The following is a 22,198-nucleotide window of genomic DNA, read 5'->3' as shown; positions in this document are numbered from 1 at the left end:
ACTCAGCCAGTGGCAAATAGTCAAATGGGGCTGAAGTTGGGTCTGCCTGTTCCTCTTCCAGGGGCTGTTTGTGAAATGCAAGCCCCCGGTTCCTTTCCCACCCATGCATGCAAACACTCATGTAGTCTGGTTCTTTTTGACAGAACTGATTTCCTCCCAGCCCTCACCCGACTCCCTTGGCATAAAGGCCTTGCTTCCTTGTTCCACCTGTCCCTGGAGTCTAACTGAGCTGGGACTGTTGGGGACCTCAGATTCCAAGGAACCACCCAAGCTAAAGCTCTCTCCCAGCACTCTCTTCAGCACCTTCTTCAGGACAGCAAACTTGCTAGAAACCATCGGTCTTCTCAGGGCCTGCCTCTTCCAGGGTGTACCTGTTCCCACCATCCACAGTTAGGAGGAAGCAGAACCCAGTCCATCTTCCCTAGTCTTACCAGTCTAGCACAGCGCTCTAGCTTCTAGATGATCTACCTCTATTCTTGCTTTACCATGAGATCATAAGCTCTGGAAAGGTACGGGTATGTGTGCTTATCTTCTTATCCCTTCTGCCCAGCACAGAGTCTGGACCTGGTAAGGATCGGTATTGGATGGAAAGATCCATGAGTGACTCACACCCTTTTTCTCCCTGGTGGGAGTAGGAAGAGTGGTGAGAGGTATCCCAGGGAGCCCCCCTTCTATGATGGTCAGGGCTGGGAACTCTGCAGGATCAGTGTAGGTATGAATACCAATAAGAAGCCTGGGACAAAACCGGCTACTGAGACTTCTGGCAAAACCAAATCCCAGGGAGTGCCCACTTTCCAAAAAGCAGCAAGTGCTGAGTCCTTGGTGGGGAGGGGAAAAGGGAGGCAAAAGGCAGGAACATGACCTAAGTGAGGATCCAGATATTGCCTAGCATTCCTCTTCAAAGCTTCTCCACCACCATAAAAATGATACACAGCCAACACATACATACTCAACAAAATAGAGCAGGTCAAAGAAGAAGTACTAACTACTACCCCAGAATCCCCCCACCCAGAAATGATTCTTGCCAGCCTTTGCTGAACACTGCTGCAGACATCAGATATTTCTCTATGCACTTACAGAGATAATTTGGGGGGATAAGTAGACCTAATTGTTTTATATTTGGGCCCTGTTGCAAAATCATAATCCCTAAGGGGATAAGGCCCCGTAATCTACATGTTTACAGGCTTCACAGGTGATTCTGATGTAGCTGGTACAGCACTAGCCTAAAGACAAGTGTCCGGGAACTGGGACATAAAGCTCCTCGGTCACATGCAGCCAGTGATCATCTAGGATGAGCCTGCACCTGCCCAGCGTGGGGAACTCACCTCCCAGACAGCTTCACCCCTAGTGCTCCTTAGAGTAAAGCTAATCCTTTTTCCACATGGGGCACTTGGACCAATGAGGATGGCAAGTGCTGTCCCCAGGGCACCTGCCGTTTGAGTACCTCTGTGCTTCCCACCGCCAGTGCTCAGCAGAAACATCAGTAGCTAAGCTCTGTCTATCCCTTCCACATGCCAGGAAACTGAGGTCTGAAAAGGCTCTTGACTTAGAGCTTTTGCACCCTGACATTGGAAGTAGCTTTGGAGTCCTGCCTGTATGCGTGCATGTGTGACTGAGGAGATTTTTAGGAGACATGTCTGGACTTCTGGGCCCCAAGCACCACTCTTCTTCCCAGGGCATCTTTCTAAATGTCAGGGCACCCTCATAGTCATCGTTCCTCATGAAGGAAGGTGAGAAGCCTAAAGTCTGGAATGACCTGGGCTTTGCATTTCAGCGGGAAGTGTGTTAGGGTGTCTACCGAGGCTCCACAAGGGATCGTCCCAATCATCTCCACGTCAGATGCTCCCATGACTCGCCTTTGGTAGGAAGGATCCCCAGATTTGCAGGTCTCTTGCCTCCAGCAAGATCCAGCAGCCTCTGGGACCCTTCTGTTCCTGGTTGTACAAGTGTTTCGATCACTAGTGAATTTCAGAGGGTTGCAAATTGAGTTCTTCATTTAAAGTGGCACAAGCCCACACAGCCAGGGAGCCTGGCCTCCTGGAAAGCGCCATCCGCACAATAGCAGGGATGCAGAGGGGGTGTGGCTCAGAAACTTGAGCTCCAGAACTGTGGCACCCTGGTGGAGGCAGGCTGGGAACGTGCTCTGTGGAGACGGAGCAGGAATGGGAAGAAGGCAGTGGACTCATACTCAGGGAGTACTTGCCATCTGTCAGGCACCGTCCCAAACATTCTCCACTTTCAAATTCATATCAACTTTCCTTTTATTTCTATCCTGAAATGACCCTGCCAGGGAAATATGGTCTCCATTTTATAGGTCAGGAAACAGAGACTCAGCAAGATTACGTAAGTTGCCCAGAACCATGTAACTAACAAGAGGCAAAGCTCAATTAAACCCACAAGCACTCTCTTTCCTCTGCCCCATTCCTGCTGCATTATCATTGCCTGGATGACGGAGCGAGAGGCTGCCTGACAATACACAAGGAAATGAGGGAGATGGCTTCAGACAGGGTTGAGTCCAGGGCACCTACTTTATGATGCTTAGTGTCTATTAGTGTCACAGGACTTGGAGCCCAGCTCATCTGCAGCATAAATGATCCCGTAACTGTCTGAAGTTAGGGAAGTGTGGAATGATTGTAGCAGTAGGACGGAGCTCTGCTCCTAGGCCATGCTGGGCCTCAGTTTCCTCATTTGTAACCTGGGTAATCATGTCTACCTCGTGGAACCATTATATGATGGAAATGAGCTGACATGAGAAATACTTAGTCCGCTGCCTGACTCATATATGTTCATTAGCACGAAATTGGATTAGGTGCTCAGGAAGTCAGGAGATCAAGTTTAACAATCACCTGCTTTCTGCCCACTGTGGCTCACTGGTTCTGGGGCATCTGGCTCTGTCTCCAACACGGCAGGTTCTTGTGGAAGCGACGGGGGTCTAGGATTGCCTATCATAATGAAGCTTGTTTTCTCTGGGGTTGGGGGCTCCATCTGCTCACCAGCTCTGCCTAATCCTGTCCTTGATCCCCATCCACTCAGCCTTCCGACACAACGAGTGCCCAGATCCTGGCGTTCCGGTGAATGGCAAACGGTTTGGTGACAGCCTTCAGCTGGGAAGCTCTATCTCCTTCCTCTGTGACGAAGGCTTCCTCGGGACTCAGGGCTCAGAGACCATCACCTGCATCCTGAAGGAGGGTAGCGTGGTCTGGAACAGCGCCGTGCTGCGGTGTGAAGGTAGGTGCCTGCCAGGGCGGGGGACTGGGGACCTTCGGCTGGAGAGGAGGCGGAGGGGGCCGAGTGACACTTGTCCATGTGGTCCTTCCTCTTCTCCCAGGACCCAGGACACCCTCTCACCCTCACACTGGGACAGCAGGGGCTCTATAGGACGACCATAGCACAAAAATTTAAAATTTCTATAGCACAGAAATTTGAATTGTAACCAGAGATTAACCTGGAGAAATGCTGGTTTTAGACAGTCAAGCACCAAAAACACCTCTTGCTTCCACTGAGAACTCTCTCAGTATCACAGCCATTAGGAGCACTTCTTCCAGCTCCTGCCCAGGGGAGTGCCATGGTTTGAAGTCTTTCAGGCCACCTGGCACTCGCTTCTCCATGTGCTCATTTTCCCCAGTTCCCTGGGACATCTCCCTGCCTTGGCCTTCACGCTCCTGTTAAAGGAGCCAGCCAGGAGAAACACAGCTCGAAGCAAGTGCGGGTTATTATGGTGTCTCCTTAGTCCAGCCTGGCCACACAAAGTAGGTTTGACTCAGGCTTAGAGACCAGCCATCTGCTCCCCCAAACTGCAGGCACTTAAAACACAGATAAAAGCTTCTAGAGGGCAGGAATCAAGCCACATCTGCATCCCAAGCACTGTGGCTGCCACAGAGCACGCCCTCAGTAAAATTTGTGACTGACAGATGAAAGGTGAGCATCCACCAGCCCCTGGGAGGCAGTGACCATGGACATGGAGGCAGGGGCTTGTAGTTCTCCACTTTGGGGAGCCAGAAAGCTGCTTCCTCTCTTTTCACATGATGGACAGAGATGGAGACCTAACTGACCTCTCTCCATACCCAGTCCCCAAACCCAAATCCGTGCACCACAGCCAGCAGGTGGGAAGGGCGGGAGAAGAAGAGGGGATCGTTAGAGCGAGCACTGCCCCAGAGCTGATGGGTGGGGGAAGGGAGAAGAGAGACCGCTGACTGCTCAGTGAACGTGCCAGAGGGTCTGCAGTTAAGGTAGGCTTTCAAGTCCATGGAATCCTGGCAAGTCACCTTTTCCTTCTGCGCCTCTGTATTTTCCAGCTGAACACAGAAGGGAGGGGATGAGAACAAGGTACATTATATAGGGCAGTTCCTGGCACAAAGTACTCAAAACGGTTTGCTCTGCTGCCCCTGGATTGTAAGCTCCATGAGGTTAGGAGATCGACCTTGCCTCACAGCCACACAACCAGCAAATTGTTAGACTCTTAGATGCTCAGCCAATACTGGTTGATAAATTACTGAATGGATGAATGAAGGAAAGTCCTTTTAATTAGGTTAGTCTCTCCCTAATGGCCTCCAGAGCCTGACTCCCACCAGACTGCCCTTGGCCTTCACCCTGAAATTTACAGTCTGAGGTAACCTGAGCAAATGACTTGACCCCTTCGTGCCTCTGTAGCCCCATATATATGGTGCCATTAATAACAGCAACCTCCTCACAGGTTGTTGTGAGCACCCACTGACCTTGGACGCATGTCTGGCAGAGAGGGAGCGATTGATTAGTGTTGGCCGTGAGCATGATTTTAACCATTTCTTCATCAGGCCAATCAGATGAATATCACTCCACTTCGGGGGTTCAAGTGGTGCCCTTCCATCCTTGCAGGCACCTGCCCCAATCATGTCATGAACAGACTATTTTCTGCCCTCTAAGTTCCCACAATGAGGTCCACACAACGTCACAGCCATTTTCCCCAGTGAAGTGAGCTTTTTTGGAAACGCCATTCTCAGCCATGGAACTAGCAGGTGAATTCATGCCATCGCTGACAGCAGTGGGGTGATCATGCATGTGTGATGGAGTCATTTATGGGTGAAGCCCATGACCCTGTTAAGCCACTGTGCAGAGCCCAGGGTCTGGAGGACTGTCCACTTTTCCTTCAGGCTGCCCCTCATTCTCCCTTATTCTCTCCCTTGACCTCTTTGGTTGTCCTTGTCTTGGTCCATCTCATCCAAGACATCTTCCCTGCTGTCTCTCGCTCACTGGATCTCTCCCTTCTCCTAATTCCTTTAGTTCTTCGGGGGCCGCTACTGGACCACACTGTTGGATGCTTGGTCTCACCACCATTTCATTTTTCTTTACCAGTTCCCTGACCTTTGGTCCTCTCTCCCCCCATGATTCTCTTGCAGGGCAGAAGCCCAGGCTCCCAGTGCCCCAAGCCTGTAGGGGATCAGTTCCAGTGGAGCTGACCACCCCCCCACCAAGGAGACACTAGGGCTTGGTAACTGCAGACCCCACTTCTTGGCATGGTCCACCCTCCTGAATCAGGGACTCCTAGACTCTACTTCCATCAGCACAGTGAGATACTCGAGACTACGTATGAGTGCATGAGAGGATTAGACTCACTGTTACATGGGCAAAGTCCTAATTTTGTAATTAAAACTATCCCATCCATTCCCTTGGGAGGATGGGGAACACTGAGGTTGGAGGACCACAGGCAACCAGGCATAGGGAGCAGCCCATTGGAGAGACCATGAACTTGGCACAGAGGAGAGCCTGCTCAGTTTCCTCAGAGGGGTGGGTATTTGCTGCCAAGCTAGTTTTCAGGAATCTGGGGAGCTGTATATCTGAGAGCCAAAGTCAGAGACCCTACCTCGGGTGGCCAAACCCAGACTGAAAACAGTGGAGTAGATGGGGTAGAGAAGCCCCTGGGATTGGCCCCTCCATGGCTCCTTTCCCCTGTATCCCAGCCTCGGGAGAACCCGGCTTTGTAATCAGCATCTTTTGTCTTTTCCATTTTTCTAGTTTTGTTTTTGATTAAGTATCCCCACCTTGTGGACAATTAAATGCAAAAGCTAATGGTCTTTTAAAAAATCTTTTAATATATGCCAAGAGCCACTTAGGTTTTGAGAGGCTATAATGGGACAAGGGAGAAAATGGCATCTTCTCCTAAATTTAGAAAGAAGGATGATCATCTGGTGGCTCTAAGGTGCAAGTCGGCAAACTTTTCCTTAAAGAGCCAGGTGGGAGGTAGCTTTGGCTTTCCGGGCCATGTGGGTCTCAACTCTGGTACCGTTACACAAACACAGCCATAGACACCACTTAAGTGGATGGGCTGGATTGACCCCCGAGCTGTAGTTTGTTGACCTCTTGTCTAGAGAACAGAAGACATAGGGGATCCATATGTTTAAAGTCAGCAATATATTTTAAAAAGCCTTCCAGGCAGTGAAGGCATCTACACAGGTGCGCCTGATTATCCCTCTCCCCCATCCACCTCTTCCTTGTCGTCGTCTTTTTTTTTTTTTTTTTTTTTTTTTTTTTTTTTTTTTTCAGAAAGAACCAAGTAAGCATACCACACTAGGATCAGTATTTTACAGGTGTCCCTTCATGTCAGCCTTGCACCCGGTAGGAAGCAGGTGTAGTTGCAGTCCCCACTGGAGCCCAGAGAGGTTAAGTCACTCGCCCACAGTCCTCCCAGCTTGTCAGTAGTGGAGCCACAATTCAGACCCAGACTCTTGGCTACACTGTTTCTGTATTTTTCTGGAATTATTTCACTACAGATAATATAATTTCAACCTTGTTTATGAAATACTTCTAAGTATGCACAAGTAGAATAAAAAGCAACTTTCTCCTTTTCCTGTCCCAGAAGAAAATTAAAACAAAAGGAAACATAGTGCCTATTGCAAGAGACAGAGAAGACAGGACACCCTATGGAAGCATCAGAAATTGACAGCATAAAACAAAATGACAGCAGTAAGACAAACATATCAGTTATGACAGTAAAGGTAATTAAACTCCCTATTAAAAGACAAAGAACCTCAAACTGGGTTTTTAAAAAATATATATGCTGCTTATATAAGAAATACACAGAGGGGGAAAAGGAGATAAATTATCTACAGTGAGTGTGTATTCTCATTTTTATAGTAATATTTGGTAGTTGTAAAAAATTTAAGCAATACGTAAGTGAGATAAAGTTCAAAGTGAAAATTCTCATTTCCCCATCCTGCTCCCTAGAGGAAAATGGTTTGACTGTTTGGTGTAAACACGTCCACATTGTTTTTCTCTGCTGTATGTACCAGATGTGTTACTTTTATAATCAGAAAATTAAAAAGTCCTATAAAAAAGACAGAAGGCCAGTTCTCCCCATTCCCACAAGAGGAATCCAAGTGATAGTTGTAGCTCATTTAGACCTCCAAGGAAGAAGTAAGTAGTTACTGAGTTTCTAACATTATCTCACTGAATCTTCTGGCCACTCTCGTGAGAAAGATGTTGTTAGGCTCCAAGCACAAGAAAGCTGCAAACCAGCCAGGTGAATTGACCAGCCTCAGATCCCGCAGCTGATAAGAGTTAAGCATTTACTACATGTTAAATACGAGGCCAAGTGCTTTGCATACGTTGCCCTACTGAATCCGCATGACAACCTTGGAGGTAAGTACTGTATTGTCCTCATTTCACAGAGGAGAAAACTGAAACACAGAGTAGTTACGTAACTTGCCAAGGTCACACAGCTAAATGAATGGGAGAGTCAGGATTCCAATCCAAGTACTCTGATTCCAGAGCATCACTTTGAATCCTCCAGTGAAGTCTGTCTGACTCCAAAGTTCACTCACCTTTCATGCTGACACAAACAGTGGTGTAGCCCGCCACCAGAAAAGGCTTTCATGAGTTCTGGTCGTTCACGCTGGACATGTCCTCACCTAAAACCCCTCCGAGGGCGGTAGTCAGGGTGGGCATTCCCATGTCCACACCCACAATGGCTAGCAACACAAGCTCTTGAGCCAGCCTGCTGGGTTTAAATCCTGGCTCTGCCACTTCCTCGCTGTGTGTTTCTGGACCCGTTAGCTAACCTCTTTGTTCCTGTTTCCTCCACTCTGAGATGAAGCTAATACCAGTCCCCACCCTCTCGGTTGTTGTGAAGATGAACATACAAGAAAAGAAAAAGGGCACATGAATTAGTGTCTGGCACCCGCGAGGCTCGAAGACTAGTTCTTCATATTCTTGTGTTCCATCACTGCCCAGTTGCTCCTGGCCTGGCACGATGTTAGTGTCCGTCATGGGGAAGCTCGGTGTATTAGTCATCTCGTGCCATTGTAACAAAATACTGCAGACTGGGCAGCTTGGACAATAGAAGTTTGTTTTCTCTCCATTCTGGAAGCTGGAAATCCAAGGTCAAAGTGCCATCAGGTTTGGTTTCTCCTGAAGCCACTTTTTCCTTGGCTTGCAGATGGCTACCTTCTCGCTGTGTCCTCACATGTCCTTTTCTCTGTGTGCCCATCCCTGGTTTCTCTTCTTAGAAGGACACCAGTCCTGTCAGGGTCACACCCTAATGATCTTATTTAACCTTCATCACTACCTCTTTAAGAGCCCTAGTTCCAAGCAGTTATATTGGGGCTAAGGCTTCAACCTATGAATTTGGGGGGACACAATTCAGTCATAACACCTGGTCTTCTATCTTTCAACCAGTACTTCATTCCTTTGACAAAGTATTTATGGAGTACCTGCTGTGTGCCAGGCACTGGGTCCCTCCTTTGTCTTATCCCTGCACTGTTACCTCTATTCAAGGCACGAAACCTCCCCCTCTTTTCTTTCATTGTGCATGTGAGTATGTACGCAGTATGAGTTTGAGAGGTGTGAGTGTGAGTGTGTGCATTTCCTTTTTTTGCCCCACATTCTGAGTAGAAAATTTCAAAAAGAATTGATGCACCTCTGTGCCCACCACCCAGCTTCACCAGTTACAAACTCATAGCCTATTCCTTTGCATTCATACCCCTACCTGCTGCCCCTGCCACTCCGCCACTCTAGGATTATTGGGAAGCAAATTTCAGGCAAAATAGCCCATCCACAACATTTTAGTGTGTATCTCTAACAGATAAAAAGAGCTCTTTATGACATAACAGCAATACCGTCATCCTAAAAAAATAAAAATTGTTACTTAATACAATCAAATTTCCATCATTGTTTAACACTTTATTTTAAAGATATTTTTTAAAAAATCAGAATCCTGCTTAGGTTCACTCATTACAGGTAGCACATGTGTCAGCTCTTTTAACCTGTGGACCTCTATGCCCACCCCTCTGATTTTTTGTGGAAGAAGCCAGGTCATTTATTCTGAGGTGTCTCCTGCACTCTGAATTTTGACCATTATGTCCCTAGGAGGTTGTTTAACATGACCTTCTCTCTTTCTTATATTTCCTTTAATTGGCAGTAGGATCTAAAAACCTAATCAGATTTAGTTTCCATTTTTCGACCGGAATGTTCTATGGGCAGGGCTCTGTGCCACCATCAGAGACACATAATGTCTGGTTGTCTCTCATTTGAGGATGTTAGGAGCCAGCAATGAGATTGCAAAATGCCCACATGCTATCATTTTATCTCCTTTTATAAGCTGGAGTATTTAAAGAAAACTCGCCCTCATCAAGTATTTGGTTACCCTGAGGTACAGTTCATGAAGGAAAAGCAGAGAAAAACTTAATTATTTTCCTTTATTTACCGGTTTTTATTCAATGAGTTGATTCCCTGACATAAAGTTGAACATTTTTAAATACCATTATGGTTCAGGGTGTTTAAACATATTTTATATATTTAAATCCACTGCAGTTATCACTCTAACCAACACTCCAACTGTCCCATTGGCCAGTGGGTACCTTTCTGAAAGTGGCCCAACCTCATTTTGAACATTTTCTTTCCCTGACCTGGAAGCAGCCATTTCTCCAAAGAGCCCTAGTCCCTTTTTGGTGGAAAGTGATACTGACAATCTGGGCGCTGGGGATAATTATTCCTATTGAGTTGGCCCTTGTCTCTAAGGCTTTTCAATGAACAGAACTAAAGAATCATTTTTTTAAAGATAAAAATGCATAATGGGTTTATTTCATCTCAGATGTAAGAATACTTCTTTTTTTACTTTCTTGATGTCATATCTGTACCTGCTTTCATTCCTGCTGAAAATTCCAGTTCCCTACAACATCAGCATGATTTCCCATTCCCTACTGCACACCCAAGACTCGCAGAATGACACAGCCACTACAACATCAGTGTGATTACTGAAAATGGTTTAAGTTGTTTTACTTTTGATTCCTCTCATTCCTAGACCCTACTAGGGATGGCTGTGTTTTAAAATCTCTTTCGCTAGTTTCTTCATGTGCGATTATGCCACCAACTGACACAGTACTGTATTCATTTATTTCGCTCTGCTTTTGAGTTTTGAGAGCTTGCCTATCAAATTTAAATCTTTCTCTTTAGTTGTGAAAAATATTTACATAGTTCCAAATTTAAACCTCTGAAAGAAGATACATTCTGAGAAAGTCTAGCTTTTATTCCTTTCCTCTCCACCCTGTTCCCTCCTTCTTTCCATAGATAATCTTGAGGTTGGGCCTCATTCTTTCATCAGTTGTTATAATATGAGTCAGTGTGTGTGTGTGTGTGTGTGTGTGTGTGTGTGTCCCACCCCTCTCTACAATAAATGGAATCATAGGATTATTTTTTACCTCTTTGCCTTGGTTTTTATTCACTTACTGATATATTCTGGGGACCGCTCCATGACATTATATAGACTATCCCTCATTTTTGTTTACAGCTGCACCGTCCATCTTGTTGATTACTCCAGTTCATTCAGTCAGCTCCCTATTGCTGACTCCCATTTGGGCTCTTTCCATTCTTTTGCTACTATAAATCACGTGGCTTTGTATAGCCTTGTACATATATATGACTTTTCACAGATTTGCAAGAATATCTTTGGGATAGAGTTCTAGAAGCAGGACCAGAGAGTGAATGCATAGGAATTTTGCTATATATTACCAAATTTCTTTTCACAGGAGTTGTGCCATTTTGCATTTCCACCAGCAAGGTGCTAGAATACCTGCTTTCCCTGAGTTTCATGTGTCCTTGAACTGAGATTTTGTCTATGTGATGGATGAGAAATATTTTCTCATTGCAGTTTTAATATATATATTTCCTTAGAATGAGGTTGAGCATCTTTTCAATTGTTAAGGAGACGTTGCATTTAGGATCCTTGCCTACTCCTCCCTGCCTGACATCTGTCACCATGAAGATGAACCAGAGAGTGTGAAGGACTGAATGCATAATGGTCATTTGAGCAGCACATGAGCAGGAGAAGAGAAGAACCAGCAAGGCAGTAAAACAATACACCAGAGAAAAGCAAAGTGGTGACCAAAGGCAGGATTTGGGTTTCCGTGTCTGGAGATTTTAGATAGGGTCTTGTTATTTTGATTTGTGCACTGAATGGAGGGTAGCCTAGACAGAAAGTGACCATGTGATCTTCAGTTTTCTGGAAAGTAAGTAAGGAGATCACAGTCCACAATCCAAGAGGCTGGGCCTGTGCTGAACTGAATCCGAGAGAGAGTCCCTTTTCCTACTGAGGCCGTGCATGGGAACCCAGGGACTGAGCAGTACCCCCCTACAAACACACACCTCCAATGTCTCACCTGTCCATTGGACAAAGAGAGGAATGTGTTAGCTGGTTCAGTGAGAGACAGGCATGGGTCTTGAAAACTGGGGTTACCCAGGAAGTGACAATACCCTTGTGCAATTTACTCCCTCAGTGTTTTATATAAATGCTGTGTTATTACTTAATTTCTCCATGTCTCAACTTACTGAAAATGGGATGATAATCCCTACCTACAAAACGAGAATAACAATAGCACCTGTCTTTTAGTGTTGTAATTGTCACAAAGATAATCCTCATCAAGTCCTGACATACAGTGAGCTCTCAATCCCAATGAGCTCATTGCTGCCAGCTGTGGCAGTAGTACCATTATGCACTGCAGGTGGATTTGGAGACAGAGGTCCTGAAGTGAAATCCCAGCTCTCTCTTCATTACTTCTGGATCTAGTCTCTTAGCCTACTTAGCCTAAGTTTTCTCATCTATAAAATGGGCATAATAACTGCATAAATGTTATGTGGTTTTAAATGAAATAATACACATAAAGTAGCATTGTAAGTCATTGATATGAGTTTCTACTGCCATTTGTATTACTGTTCTTAGGTTAATTAAACTTCCTAATGTAACACTCTGTTAAGAATGCTTGACAATCAGAGTACCTTGGTGGTTTAGTCAGTTGAGCCTCTAACTCTTAATTTCAGCTCAGGTCATGATCTCAGTATGGTGAGATTAGCCCAGTGTCAGGCTCTGTGCTCAGTAGGGAGGCCGCTTGGGATTCTCACTCCCTTCCCCCCTGCAATCCCCACCCCCCCCTGCTCTCTAAAATAAATAAATAAGTCTTTTTAAAAAGAATGTCGACAGTTATTTTCAGTCTTTCCAAGAAGTTCATAGAATTGAGAGGAAGGGTGCAGTATATTTGATCCTGTTTTTTGAAACTGATTAACTAGGGAAACATGCAAAAACAACAACAACAACAAAACAACAAAAAAAAAAAACTGCAGAGATGGAAGTACTGGGTAGCTCTTCATTTTCTTCCTGGTCTTGTTTAGGACATTTTTGGCATCTGATAGCTCCATAGTAAGGAATTCCAAAGGACATAGGGGTTCTTCAAAAAGTGGAAGGCTGCTTAGTTTTGGATCTCTGGATTTATGGTGTCTTCTTAGGTCCGAGTCCAGGCTCTATCACCAACTAAAGCAGATCTGGTTGCTGCACCTCCATAAACCTGTCCTAGCTGTAAATTGGGGAGAATAATAGTGCCACCCTTGCAGTATTTGTGTTCTGTGAACAGTGAGCATGACTGTCCGTGTGAGCCCATGAGTGGCCGTGGTGGTAACAGTGGCCACAGTGTGGGTAGTGGTTGGTGCCAGCATCCTCCTCATTGGTCCTGGGGAGGTACCATGTAGGTAAGGTTAGAGTGCATTAACAAACAAGCCCCCAATCTCAGTGGCTTAAAAACAGAAATTGGTAGCTCACACAGGCTGCCTGAACTGCATGTTTAACACTGGTCATCAGGGGCCCTGCCCCTTTGTCACTTAAAGACCCAGCCTGAGGGGACTTCCATCCTGACACTTGGCTCTCACCATCAACAAGGCAGAAAATGGCAAATCTGGCACCAGCTCCTCAACTTTCCCCATGGGTGGGACCGTGCCACTACTGCTCTCGTGTGATTTGTCAAAGCGGTCACAGGACCTAAGATAACTTGAAAGGCATGCAGGATGAAATCTGACCACCTACCAGAAGGAGGAGGACTGGGCTCGCTCTGATGAGCACCGCAAGGGCCAAGGTCCAGCTGCAGGAGGAGGCGATGGTGAAGGAAGGATGCTGGTGGGAACAGGAAGCTGAGGGATGGGAAGAGTGAGACCAACCAAGGGACTGAGAGGACACGCGGAGCAGGATTAGAGACATGTCTGGACTACCCAGTGTCTTGTGGAATCACCTGCCATGAGCCACATTCATTCATCCTTCCATGCATTCATGTATTCATTCAAGCAATGATTACTGATTCCTGCCACGAAGGGATAATTGTGTGCCAAGCTCTAGGCTAATGCTGGGGACTCCAAATTGGGAAAGACCATGAACAAGGCCCCTGCCCTCAAGGAACTTACAGTGGAGTAGGTCAAGGCCGAGCTCCGAGCTGAGCTTGGGGATCTGCCCACTGCCCATGCCAGAGGTGGCCGGATCTCTGCTTTTGCCACAAGCCTGAGGCAAGGAGCGAAGAACAAAGAAAAAACCAGTGCAACCCAAATATTAGCTGTACTTCAGCCATCCTAGAATGACAGAGGACTTTGTTTAAAGGATTATTTTTATTTCTCCCCTCTGGCCTTTAATAAAAGTCCAAATAATGTAACTGAGCATGTCTATAAAGGTCCCAATAGACAGAACTCACAGTTTATATAGTTTATGTAATTTTCCATAAAAACAAAAACAATACTTGTTGGCAGATACATTTTATAGAGAGAGTTTTTATTTGTTTGTTCATTTGTCCCCCCCAATACAAGAAAGTTGTTTCTCTCCCTTCTGTTCCCCAGCTCCCTGCGGTGGTCATCTGACTTCGCCCAGTGGCACCATCTTGTCCCCGGGCTGGCCCGGCTTCTACAAGGATGCCCTCAGCTGTGCCTGGGTGATTGAAGCCCAGCCAGGCTACCCCATCAAAATCACCTTCGACAGGTGCCTGCAACCATAGCCTTGGAGGGAACAGAGCCAGGGGTGGGGGGAGGGGTAGATTTCTTAGGAGTGGTGGTGGAGGGGAGCCTGGGGTTGAGGGCGGAGGACCAGCACGTTTGCTGAAATGTTAGCAAAGTCAGAGAACATTGGAAAAAATTGCCCTGGGTGGAGACAGGCCACACGGGCTTTGCACTTGGCCTTGGTTTCACCTCAGTAGTGGGGTTTGTGTTGTTTATGACCGGAGGAGTGAGCAGAAGTGTGGGTAGGGTATCACTTGGGATGTCAGAGCCCTTCTGCCCCCCTCACCCCCAGGGATGGAGAGTGGGCAGATAGACACCATCAGATGTTGAAGCAGGCATTGGCATCTGAGGAGTATAACTCTAAAATTTGCAGCATGGAAAAGCAGCCTTCCCGACCTTTGACCCAAATCCTGCTCATATGCTGCATTTCCTGTTCCCACCCCAGGCGTGCCCCTTGGGTGGGGAAAGTAGCCACCCAAATATGAACAGAAACTTCTTCCAGACAAAGCATCCATAGCCTAGAATAGCAGTGCTCAAAACTTTCCATGAGAGTCCAATAGTAAATATTCTAGGTTTTGTAAGCCACCTGTGGTTATCTGTTGCATATTTTCTGTTTTCTTTAAAACATACCCCTTTATAAATGTTAAAAACCATTTTTAGCTCTTAGGCCATACAAAAACAGACTATAGAGTAGATTTGGCCATGGGCTATAGTTTACTGAATTCTGGCCTAGAACATTCTGACCCCCACCCCCATGAGACTAGTCATTGTGCCTCTAAGTCTGAAGATGCATCTTGGCCCACGCCACAGGAAGGACTGAGAGAGTGCCCAGCCATCGGAGGTGGGGGAGGGGCTAAATGCAGTGGAGAAGGCCCTTCCCTATCACTAATGAATGTGTGCAGATTATATTAAAATGTCCCAAAATTTGGTTGTTCTGAAGTCCTGGGTCAGGCAGGACCTTTTGTCATTTGCAAGTTAATAAGCCTCAGGTTTCTCAAGAAGTCTACATTCCCATCTTTGGCAGATTTAAAACCGAGGTCAACTATGATACTCTGGAAGTTCGAGATGGACGGACATACTCAGCACCCTTGATCGGGGTTTACCATGGGACCCAGGTCCCCCAGTTCCTCATCAGCACCAGCAACTACCTCTACCTCCTCTTCTCTACCGATAAGAGTCACTCGGACATCGGCTTCCAGCTCCGCTATGAGAGTGAGTATTGGCAGGGAGGCAGATGACAAGGTGGGCTGGGAGGAGGGTGTAGGGACCAAGGACTGTTCCAGCAGCGGGTCCCCAACTTGACCCCATCCCAGTGGCTTCCTCAGTTAGGCTGTGCTCCTGGGGGGCACTCCCCTACTCTCAGCATCTATCAGAGCCCACGGGAGCTCAGAGGGGAGCCTCTGAAAACAGTGAAGTCTGATGACCTACATACCACAAAGCCTCTTCTACGTGCAGGTGACTGGGCACCACCATGCCAGGCTATCTGGGGACAGAGTATTTGAGGATGGTGAGGCTGAAATGTGATAGCATCTCTCGCTCACCCTCACCTCCCCATCGCCTTTTGCATCCATCTCTGCTGCCTCAGTTGAACGAGATGGATGTCACTTCCACTCTTTGTAGACCAGTAGAGAAAGTGCTGGTTGAGAGTGCTATGAGGGCAGCAACATGTTCTTACTCATGTCTGTATCCCCAAGACTTAGTGTGGTCTAAACCATAGTGGACACTCAACTTATGTTAATTGAATGAATGGACGGATGGACAAATACTAGAATCAGCTTATTTTCTCTGAGAAACAGGTCTTCAGATGTCTTAGCAGATGTCGACAGCCACACTTGACACATGGGTAAATGACAACCTCAGCTTTCTGTAAATCAGGGTTCTCTCCTCCCTCCCTTTGTGGGCCAGCTAGGGTCCTTCTGTGGTGATGGTTAGCTGTCTGTTCCAGCTGTGGGCTCTCTTTTCCAGCTATAACACTGCAGTCAGACCACTGTCTGGATCCAGGGATACCTGTAAATGGGCAGCGCCATGGAAATGACTTCTATGTGGGTGCTCTAGTGACCTTCAGCTGTGATTCAGGCTACACGTTAAGTGACGGGGAGCCCCTGGAGTGTGAGCCTAACTTCCAGTGGAGCCGGGCCCTGCCCAGCTGTGAAGGTGAGACACGCCTTGCAAAGGGGTGCTAAGGTAGTGGATTCCTTTCCTGCTGTGAAGACCAGGAGCTAGAAGGGGCATTGACTCTCCCACCCATTAGTGAGGGTTGAGGGTTGAGAGAAGATGGCTCCCCAGCTCCCAGGAAGATTGGTTGGGGATGGGGATATGGGGTGGGGTGAGGGAGCTCCCTGGGCCACTCTGGTCTTTCAACACTGTCTTTACTCCTGTAGCACTCTGTGGTGGCTTCATTCAAGGCTCCAGTGGGACCATCTTATCACCAGGGTTTCCTGACTTCTACCCCAACAACTTGAACTGTACCTGGATTATTGAAACATCCCATGGCAAGGGTGAGTGGTTAGGCCTGGAGCAAGTATTGGACTGTGACGTGGTCAGAACCCCATGTTCTTCAGGTCAACGTGGCCTCAGTGGGGATCTCCCTGTGTAGTGACCTCAGCATTTGGTCTGAATTTTTCTCATCAACAGGAATACTCCCATAAGCTTCCCATCTCTTTGAATCACAGAATACATTCCACAAATATTTTTAAGAATCTAAAATCTTCATACTAGAAGATACTGTAGGAATTACCAGCTATGAAACCCTACATAATGCAGGAATCTTCTCTAATTGCTCCCGACAAGATGGCACCACACCTGCCTAAACAGCCCAGCAGTGGGAAGGTGGCCAACACATTCAGCAAATGGGCACCTGGTGTCATTTTTTGATAGATCTGACCCCTCCTAATAGCCTATTACATGTTCCTGAAGCTTTTTTCCTTGTTCTGTGTCCTGGAGGGACATAGGATCCATCTCCCCCCTCTCCTCATGTTCACCCTTCAGACACTGGATCCGTGAACCTCTTCTTTCATAGCTCAGCTGTTCCTCAGATGCCATGTTTTCATACTCCCCACCAGTCTGGACTGTTACCTCAACTTCCCTCACATGAATAATCTTTGGAAATCCAAGTTCAAAGGAAGGATGCTGGTTAGAAATAAACAGGAAATAATATAGTCTTTGATTCAGCAAATATTAATTGAATAATGCCACCCATGCAGCAGACTCAGGCTGGGAATAAACAGTAACCAGGCACATATGGCTTCTATCCTCAGAAGCTTATTCTGAAGTTCATCCAGGGTCACAGTTCTTAACCCCTGAGCACTGTAGCAAATATGTTAATGCTTAGACTGTACTGTAGAGGTTTTGATTCTCCATGTTGGAGATGGAAAACCAGCATCTTTGATTTCTGAAGACTTCACTAGTAAATCTGATGCATGCCCTTGAATAAGAACCTCTCATCTAGAAGAATTAACATGTAGAAAAGCCAAGAAAAATTTTTAAAAGAGTAACTCTTTCAGATAGTAAAATGTTATTGGCTAAAATAATTTTAACAATGTGGTATGAGTATTGGAATGGACACACAAACCAATGCAGGCATATGAAGGTCCAGACGTAGAGTCCTGCGTGTGTGTATGTGTGTGAGACTGTGCATGCACACACATGCACACTTGTGTATGTGTGTGAGAGAGACAGTTTGTAGTATATAATTAAAGTGTCATTTCCAATCCATTGAAGAGAGGATTGATTATTTAATAAATGGTTTTTAAACACTAGACTTAAACACTTGGGAATAAAAGAAAAGAACCAAACAGACCTCATACATTTAACCACATAAATTCCAATACTAGAAGAACATAAAAATCTAACCTCAGGTGGGGATGTACTATAAACAGTAATACTAAAAGCAGAATCCATAAAGGCAAAGACTGTAAGATTTGATTAAATAAAACTTTGAGTGGATTTATGTAAAAAAAAAAAAGGCCATAAAAATTTCAGACAGTAAGTGGACAAAATTATTTTCAACATATATAATCAACTAAAGATTACCAACCTGATGCATGGAGAGCTCTTAAAAATCCTAAAGAAAAACATATGTGGTCTCTAGGCCTGTAAAATGAGCAAAGCTATAAATGCTTCATAGTGGAAGAAATAGAGATGAAAGGACATTGACCCCACTCATAATTAAAGACATGCAAATTTAACCAGTAATGAAATACTATTTCTTTTTTCAAGTCAGCAGAGAATATAGTAACAGTGTGGGAGACAGTGTACAGACATGAATACTCTTCTTCAGCTCTGACATTGTATAAAATGGTTGAAATTCTCTGGATGATGGTTCCATGATATGAATCAAAAGCTTTCAAAATATATGTGCTTTTGGACCCAGCAATTCCACTCCTTGGAATATATCTGAAAAAAATAAGTACAACTGTACATCAAGATTCAGCTGCAAAGGTGCTTCCTAAAATACTTTACTAATTGGAAGATTAGTTAGCTACTGAAATGTCTATCAAAGAGGAAATGTTAAATAAATATATGATACCTATATATAATGCAACACTATGCAGCTATGAAAAGCCATAATGTGAGAGAATATTTAAAAACCTACAGGGTAGGAGTGCCTGGGTGGCCCAGTTGGTTAAGTGACCAACTCTTGATTTGAGCTCAGGTCATGATCTCAGGGTTGGGGGATCGAGGCCCATGTTGGGCTCCATGCTGAGCATGGAGTCTTCTTAAGATTCTTTCCTCCCTCTCCCACTGGCCCACTTTCCTCTCTTTCTTTCTTTCTCTCTAAAATAAAAGTAATAAAATATTTTTTAAAAATAAAAAAAGAATTTAAAAATAAAGACCTACAGGTGTAGTTGTAATACATTGTTAAGCCAAAAGAGATGTTTGCCAAAAGAACATAGTTTATAAAAACTAAACCAAGATATGTGTATAGAAAAGTATCTGAAAGGTTATACCTCAAGACGTTAGTGCCACTACTCTCTTATTTTTATCTTCGTTTTTTCTAATTTTGAGCAATGAAAATATTACATGTAAACTATACTACTTGTGTAAAAAAAAAAAAATTGTAAGAAAAGTCACTTAAAGTCTCCCCATGTGTGCTTAAGGACTTCACTTTTGCCTCTAATAGGCCTGACCTAACTGGGATTAGGGTGGCATGCAGCTTCTTGGGGAGAAAGGACCCTGCAGGCAGTCAGGGTGAGGCCTGGTTGTCCCCTTCTCCTTGAGGAGAGGAGGGATTGGGGCAACGTCCTTGTTCATCCTGCAGAGCTGTTTCCAGCAAGTCTTGGCCAGAGTGGGCCAATGTGGGAGCCAGAAGCTCCTCTGTGGCATCAAAAGGGCAAGAAAGGCAGCTCCTCATAATCCTTAAAGGAATATCCCCCAGTAGTCATGATTTTCTTTCTGTCTGGCATCTGTAATCACGGGGGGGCAGGGTATGTTTCTCTATGCCTTTCTATATGTGTCTTTGTCTAGAAGTCAATGTGATTCAAATATTAAGCAAATGCTTATGTTATACTTGCACTTACCCTTGGTGCTAGGAAAACCCAGTGGCATGAACCACTTTGGCATTGCCTGCCTTCAAGAAGATTAGAGTCCATCTAATGTACCATGGCTAAGAGCCGATAGAGGTAGCACACATCCAGCGGCCACCCTAGGGCTTGATTAGGTGGTGTCCTGAAGTTGAAACTTGGGCCAGTCTTCAGGGATGAACAAGTATTAGCCAGGACAAGAGGTGTCCCAGGCAGAGGATCAACACAGGGTTGCTGATGTATGACCCAGTCACTTCTTCCTTAGGACCATTTAAAGGCTTTACCAGACCCTTAGTATAAAGCTTGAAATTATAAAATAGCTGGCGTGAGCCTATAGCCCTTGCTCACCTTTCTCAGCCTACTTCTGAGTCCTGTAAACACTAAGTCCTAGCTACATTGAAGCTCTCTCAGTTCCTAGAACTTCCCAAACTTTTGTTGTCCTCTAGAGCTTTGTGTATTGGGATGCTGTTTTTCTCCCTGGAACACTTTCCCCCCTGTACCATCTCCACCACCCTTCTTGTGTGGCCAGCTCCTCGTCTTCTGAACTCACTTCCTATAATGAGCCTTCCGGACCCTTTCTTCCGAGGCCTGGGTGTGAGCTGGGTTCCCCTCTGTGGGCTCCCACATGATCCTGTGCCTTCCTGCTCCCCGCACAGAGACTCCAAGGCCTTTGGGAGACATGCCTGCCTTGTTTCCTGCAGCTTCCTTAGATTCTGGCTCTATGCCTGACACATGAGGAACTCAAGAAATGTTTATATGAATAGAATTAAATTGAACCCAGACCCTTCTGCAGAGGGCAATGCCTGTAAGAGTATCTCAGGTTAACAAATCCATCAGGTTACTGACTCTGATTGATCCCCAGCAGGCAGAGGAACAGCTGGAGAAACTCCGAACTCTATGAAATTCAGAATTGTTCAACTTCCCAGCCAAAGGGAATGCTTAATTCAGGAGTGCAAAGAATGGGCCCTTGCTGAGACCCCAGAAGTGAAATTTTTTTCAATCCATAAGGCTGTCTAGGAGTTAGACAAGCTGAGCAAAAAGGAAACCTACTGTGTGTTGGACACCATGCCGTGGGTTCTGCATCTGCTATCCTAATTGTTCCTCGCTCCAAGAATTAAATGTTACCTATGAGGAGATGCTATCATCCCCATGTTATGGTGGAGGAAACTAGAACTCAGGACACACTTGAGCAACTTCAGCCCAGCCCCTTCAGTTGGTAGATGGGCAGTTGACCCAGGTCTGGGTCCCTACCCCCTCCCAAAGCCCACGCCTTTTCCACAGCTCTGAATGTCTGCCTGGCGTGGTACCCACATCCTTCATAGGATTCGACATGGTCACGCCAGTGAAGTATCGGTTTGTGTGTGCATCTGTCAGACCAAATCTGGATTCAGACTCCAACATGGGGCCTCTGTGACAATGTCTTCATTTTCTCACAATGACCAAAAGAGCCTCAAGCAATCAGCACAGCTGGGAAACCCAGGGGCTTCATCTCGGTTGTTTACTCATCCTTAGAATGCCAGCCAAATGTTTACTCCTATGGAGGGGCTGTGTTTGCACGCTGAAGAATAGAGTGCGAGGCTTAGTGCTTCATCAACTCCAATTCCCTGTACTGTGTCTGATCCACTCGTTACCCAATCCTTGTTTTACCAGGAGGGAAAGACATTTCCACCGAGCCTTTTCCCAAGCACTGTAGACTGAGAACAGTTTCTCGTGTGCACTTGTGTTGATGTGTTGGGAGGAGGATAGGATACACGTGGGCACACATACCTGTGCATCCCCAAAATGCTCATACCCATCCTGTCAAAGACTGAGACCCCGTGAAGTCTTCCCAACCCTCTGGGCATTGTTGGCACTCTTCTTCTGTGCTGCCATTCTGGACTCTCACTATGGATGTGTCAGTCTCCTCCACTAAACTGGGAGATCTTTCTCACTGCTTAGCCCAGGCCTGGCACTTAGTAGGTGCTTAGGATTTGTTCCCTTGAGGAAATAGGTCCATAGATGTAACATAGTTGCTTGGGCACAGGGCATTTATAAGCTGCATGCCTGGTTCCATCACCTCTATGGGCTTCTCTTTCCCCTGCCCCCACCCATAGAATCCCCCAAAACTCTGGACTTACCAGCTCCTATCTATAGAGAAGCAAGACTATGAAAACATTTTAAATATTTTAGCATTGAGAGCTTGGACCCAACCATGATTTATCAAAAACTTGTTGCTAATTATCTAGAGAAGTATTCCTCAAACTTTTATGTGCCTACAGACACATAAAGGACCTTGTTAGCATGCAGATTCTGATTTGGAAGGTCTATGACAGAGGCTGAGATTCTGCATTTCTAACAAGCTTGCAGGCAAGGCCCATACTGCTGGTCCATGGACTTTGAATAGCAAGTGAATCTAGCCCCCCTAGTCT

The 22,198-nt window shown here is 45.8% G+C and overlaps 1 protein-coding gene across 1 annotated transcript in view; it reads left to right on the top strand.

Annotated features, from left to right (window-relative positions):
• CSMD2 (CUB and Sushi multiple domains 2) overlaps positions 1–22,198 on the top strand; it is a 593,647-nt gene that overhangs the window by 374,840 nt on the left and 196,609 nt on the right. Inside the window, exons 15-19 of the mRNA XM_032877161.1 lie at positions 3,034–3,228; positions 14,113–14,251; positions 15,293–15,480; positions 16,234–16,422; positions 16,650–16,766. Of these exons, the coding sequence (XP_032733052.1) occupies positions 3,034–3,228; positions 14,113–14,251; positions 15,293–15,480; positions 16,234–16,422; positions 16,650–16,766 (828 nt within the window). The remainder of the gene's footprint in view (positions 1–3,033; positions 3,229–14,112; positions 14,252–15,292; positions 15,481–16,233; positions 16,423–16,649; positions 16,767–22,198) is intronic.

The sequence above is a fragment of the Lontra canadensis genome, unplaced genomic scaffold, assembly GCF_010015895.1.
Source record: "Lontra canadensis isolate GAN:19392208 unplaced genomic scaffold, GSC_riverotter_1.0 scaffold60, whole genome shotgun sequence".
NCBI lineage: Eukaryota > Metazoa > Chordata > Mammalia > Carnivora > Mustelidae > Lontra > Lontra canadensis.
Note: the sequence above shows the minus strand (reverse complement) of the source record. Positions and strands in the feature narration are given on the sequence as shown.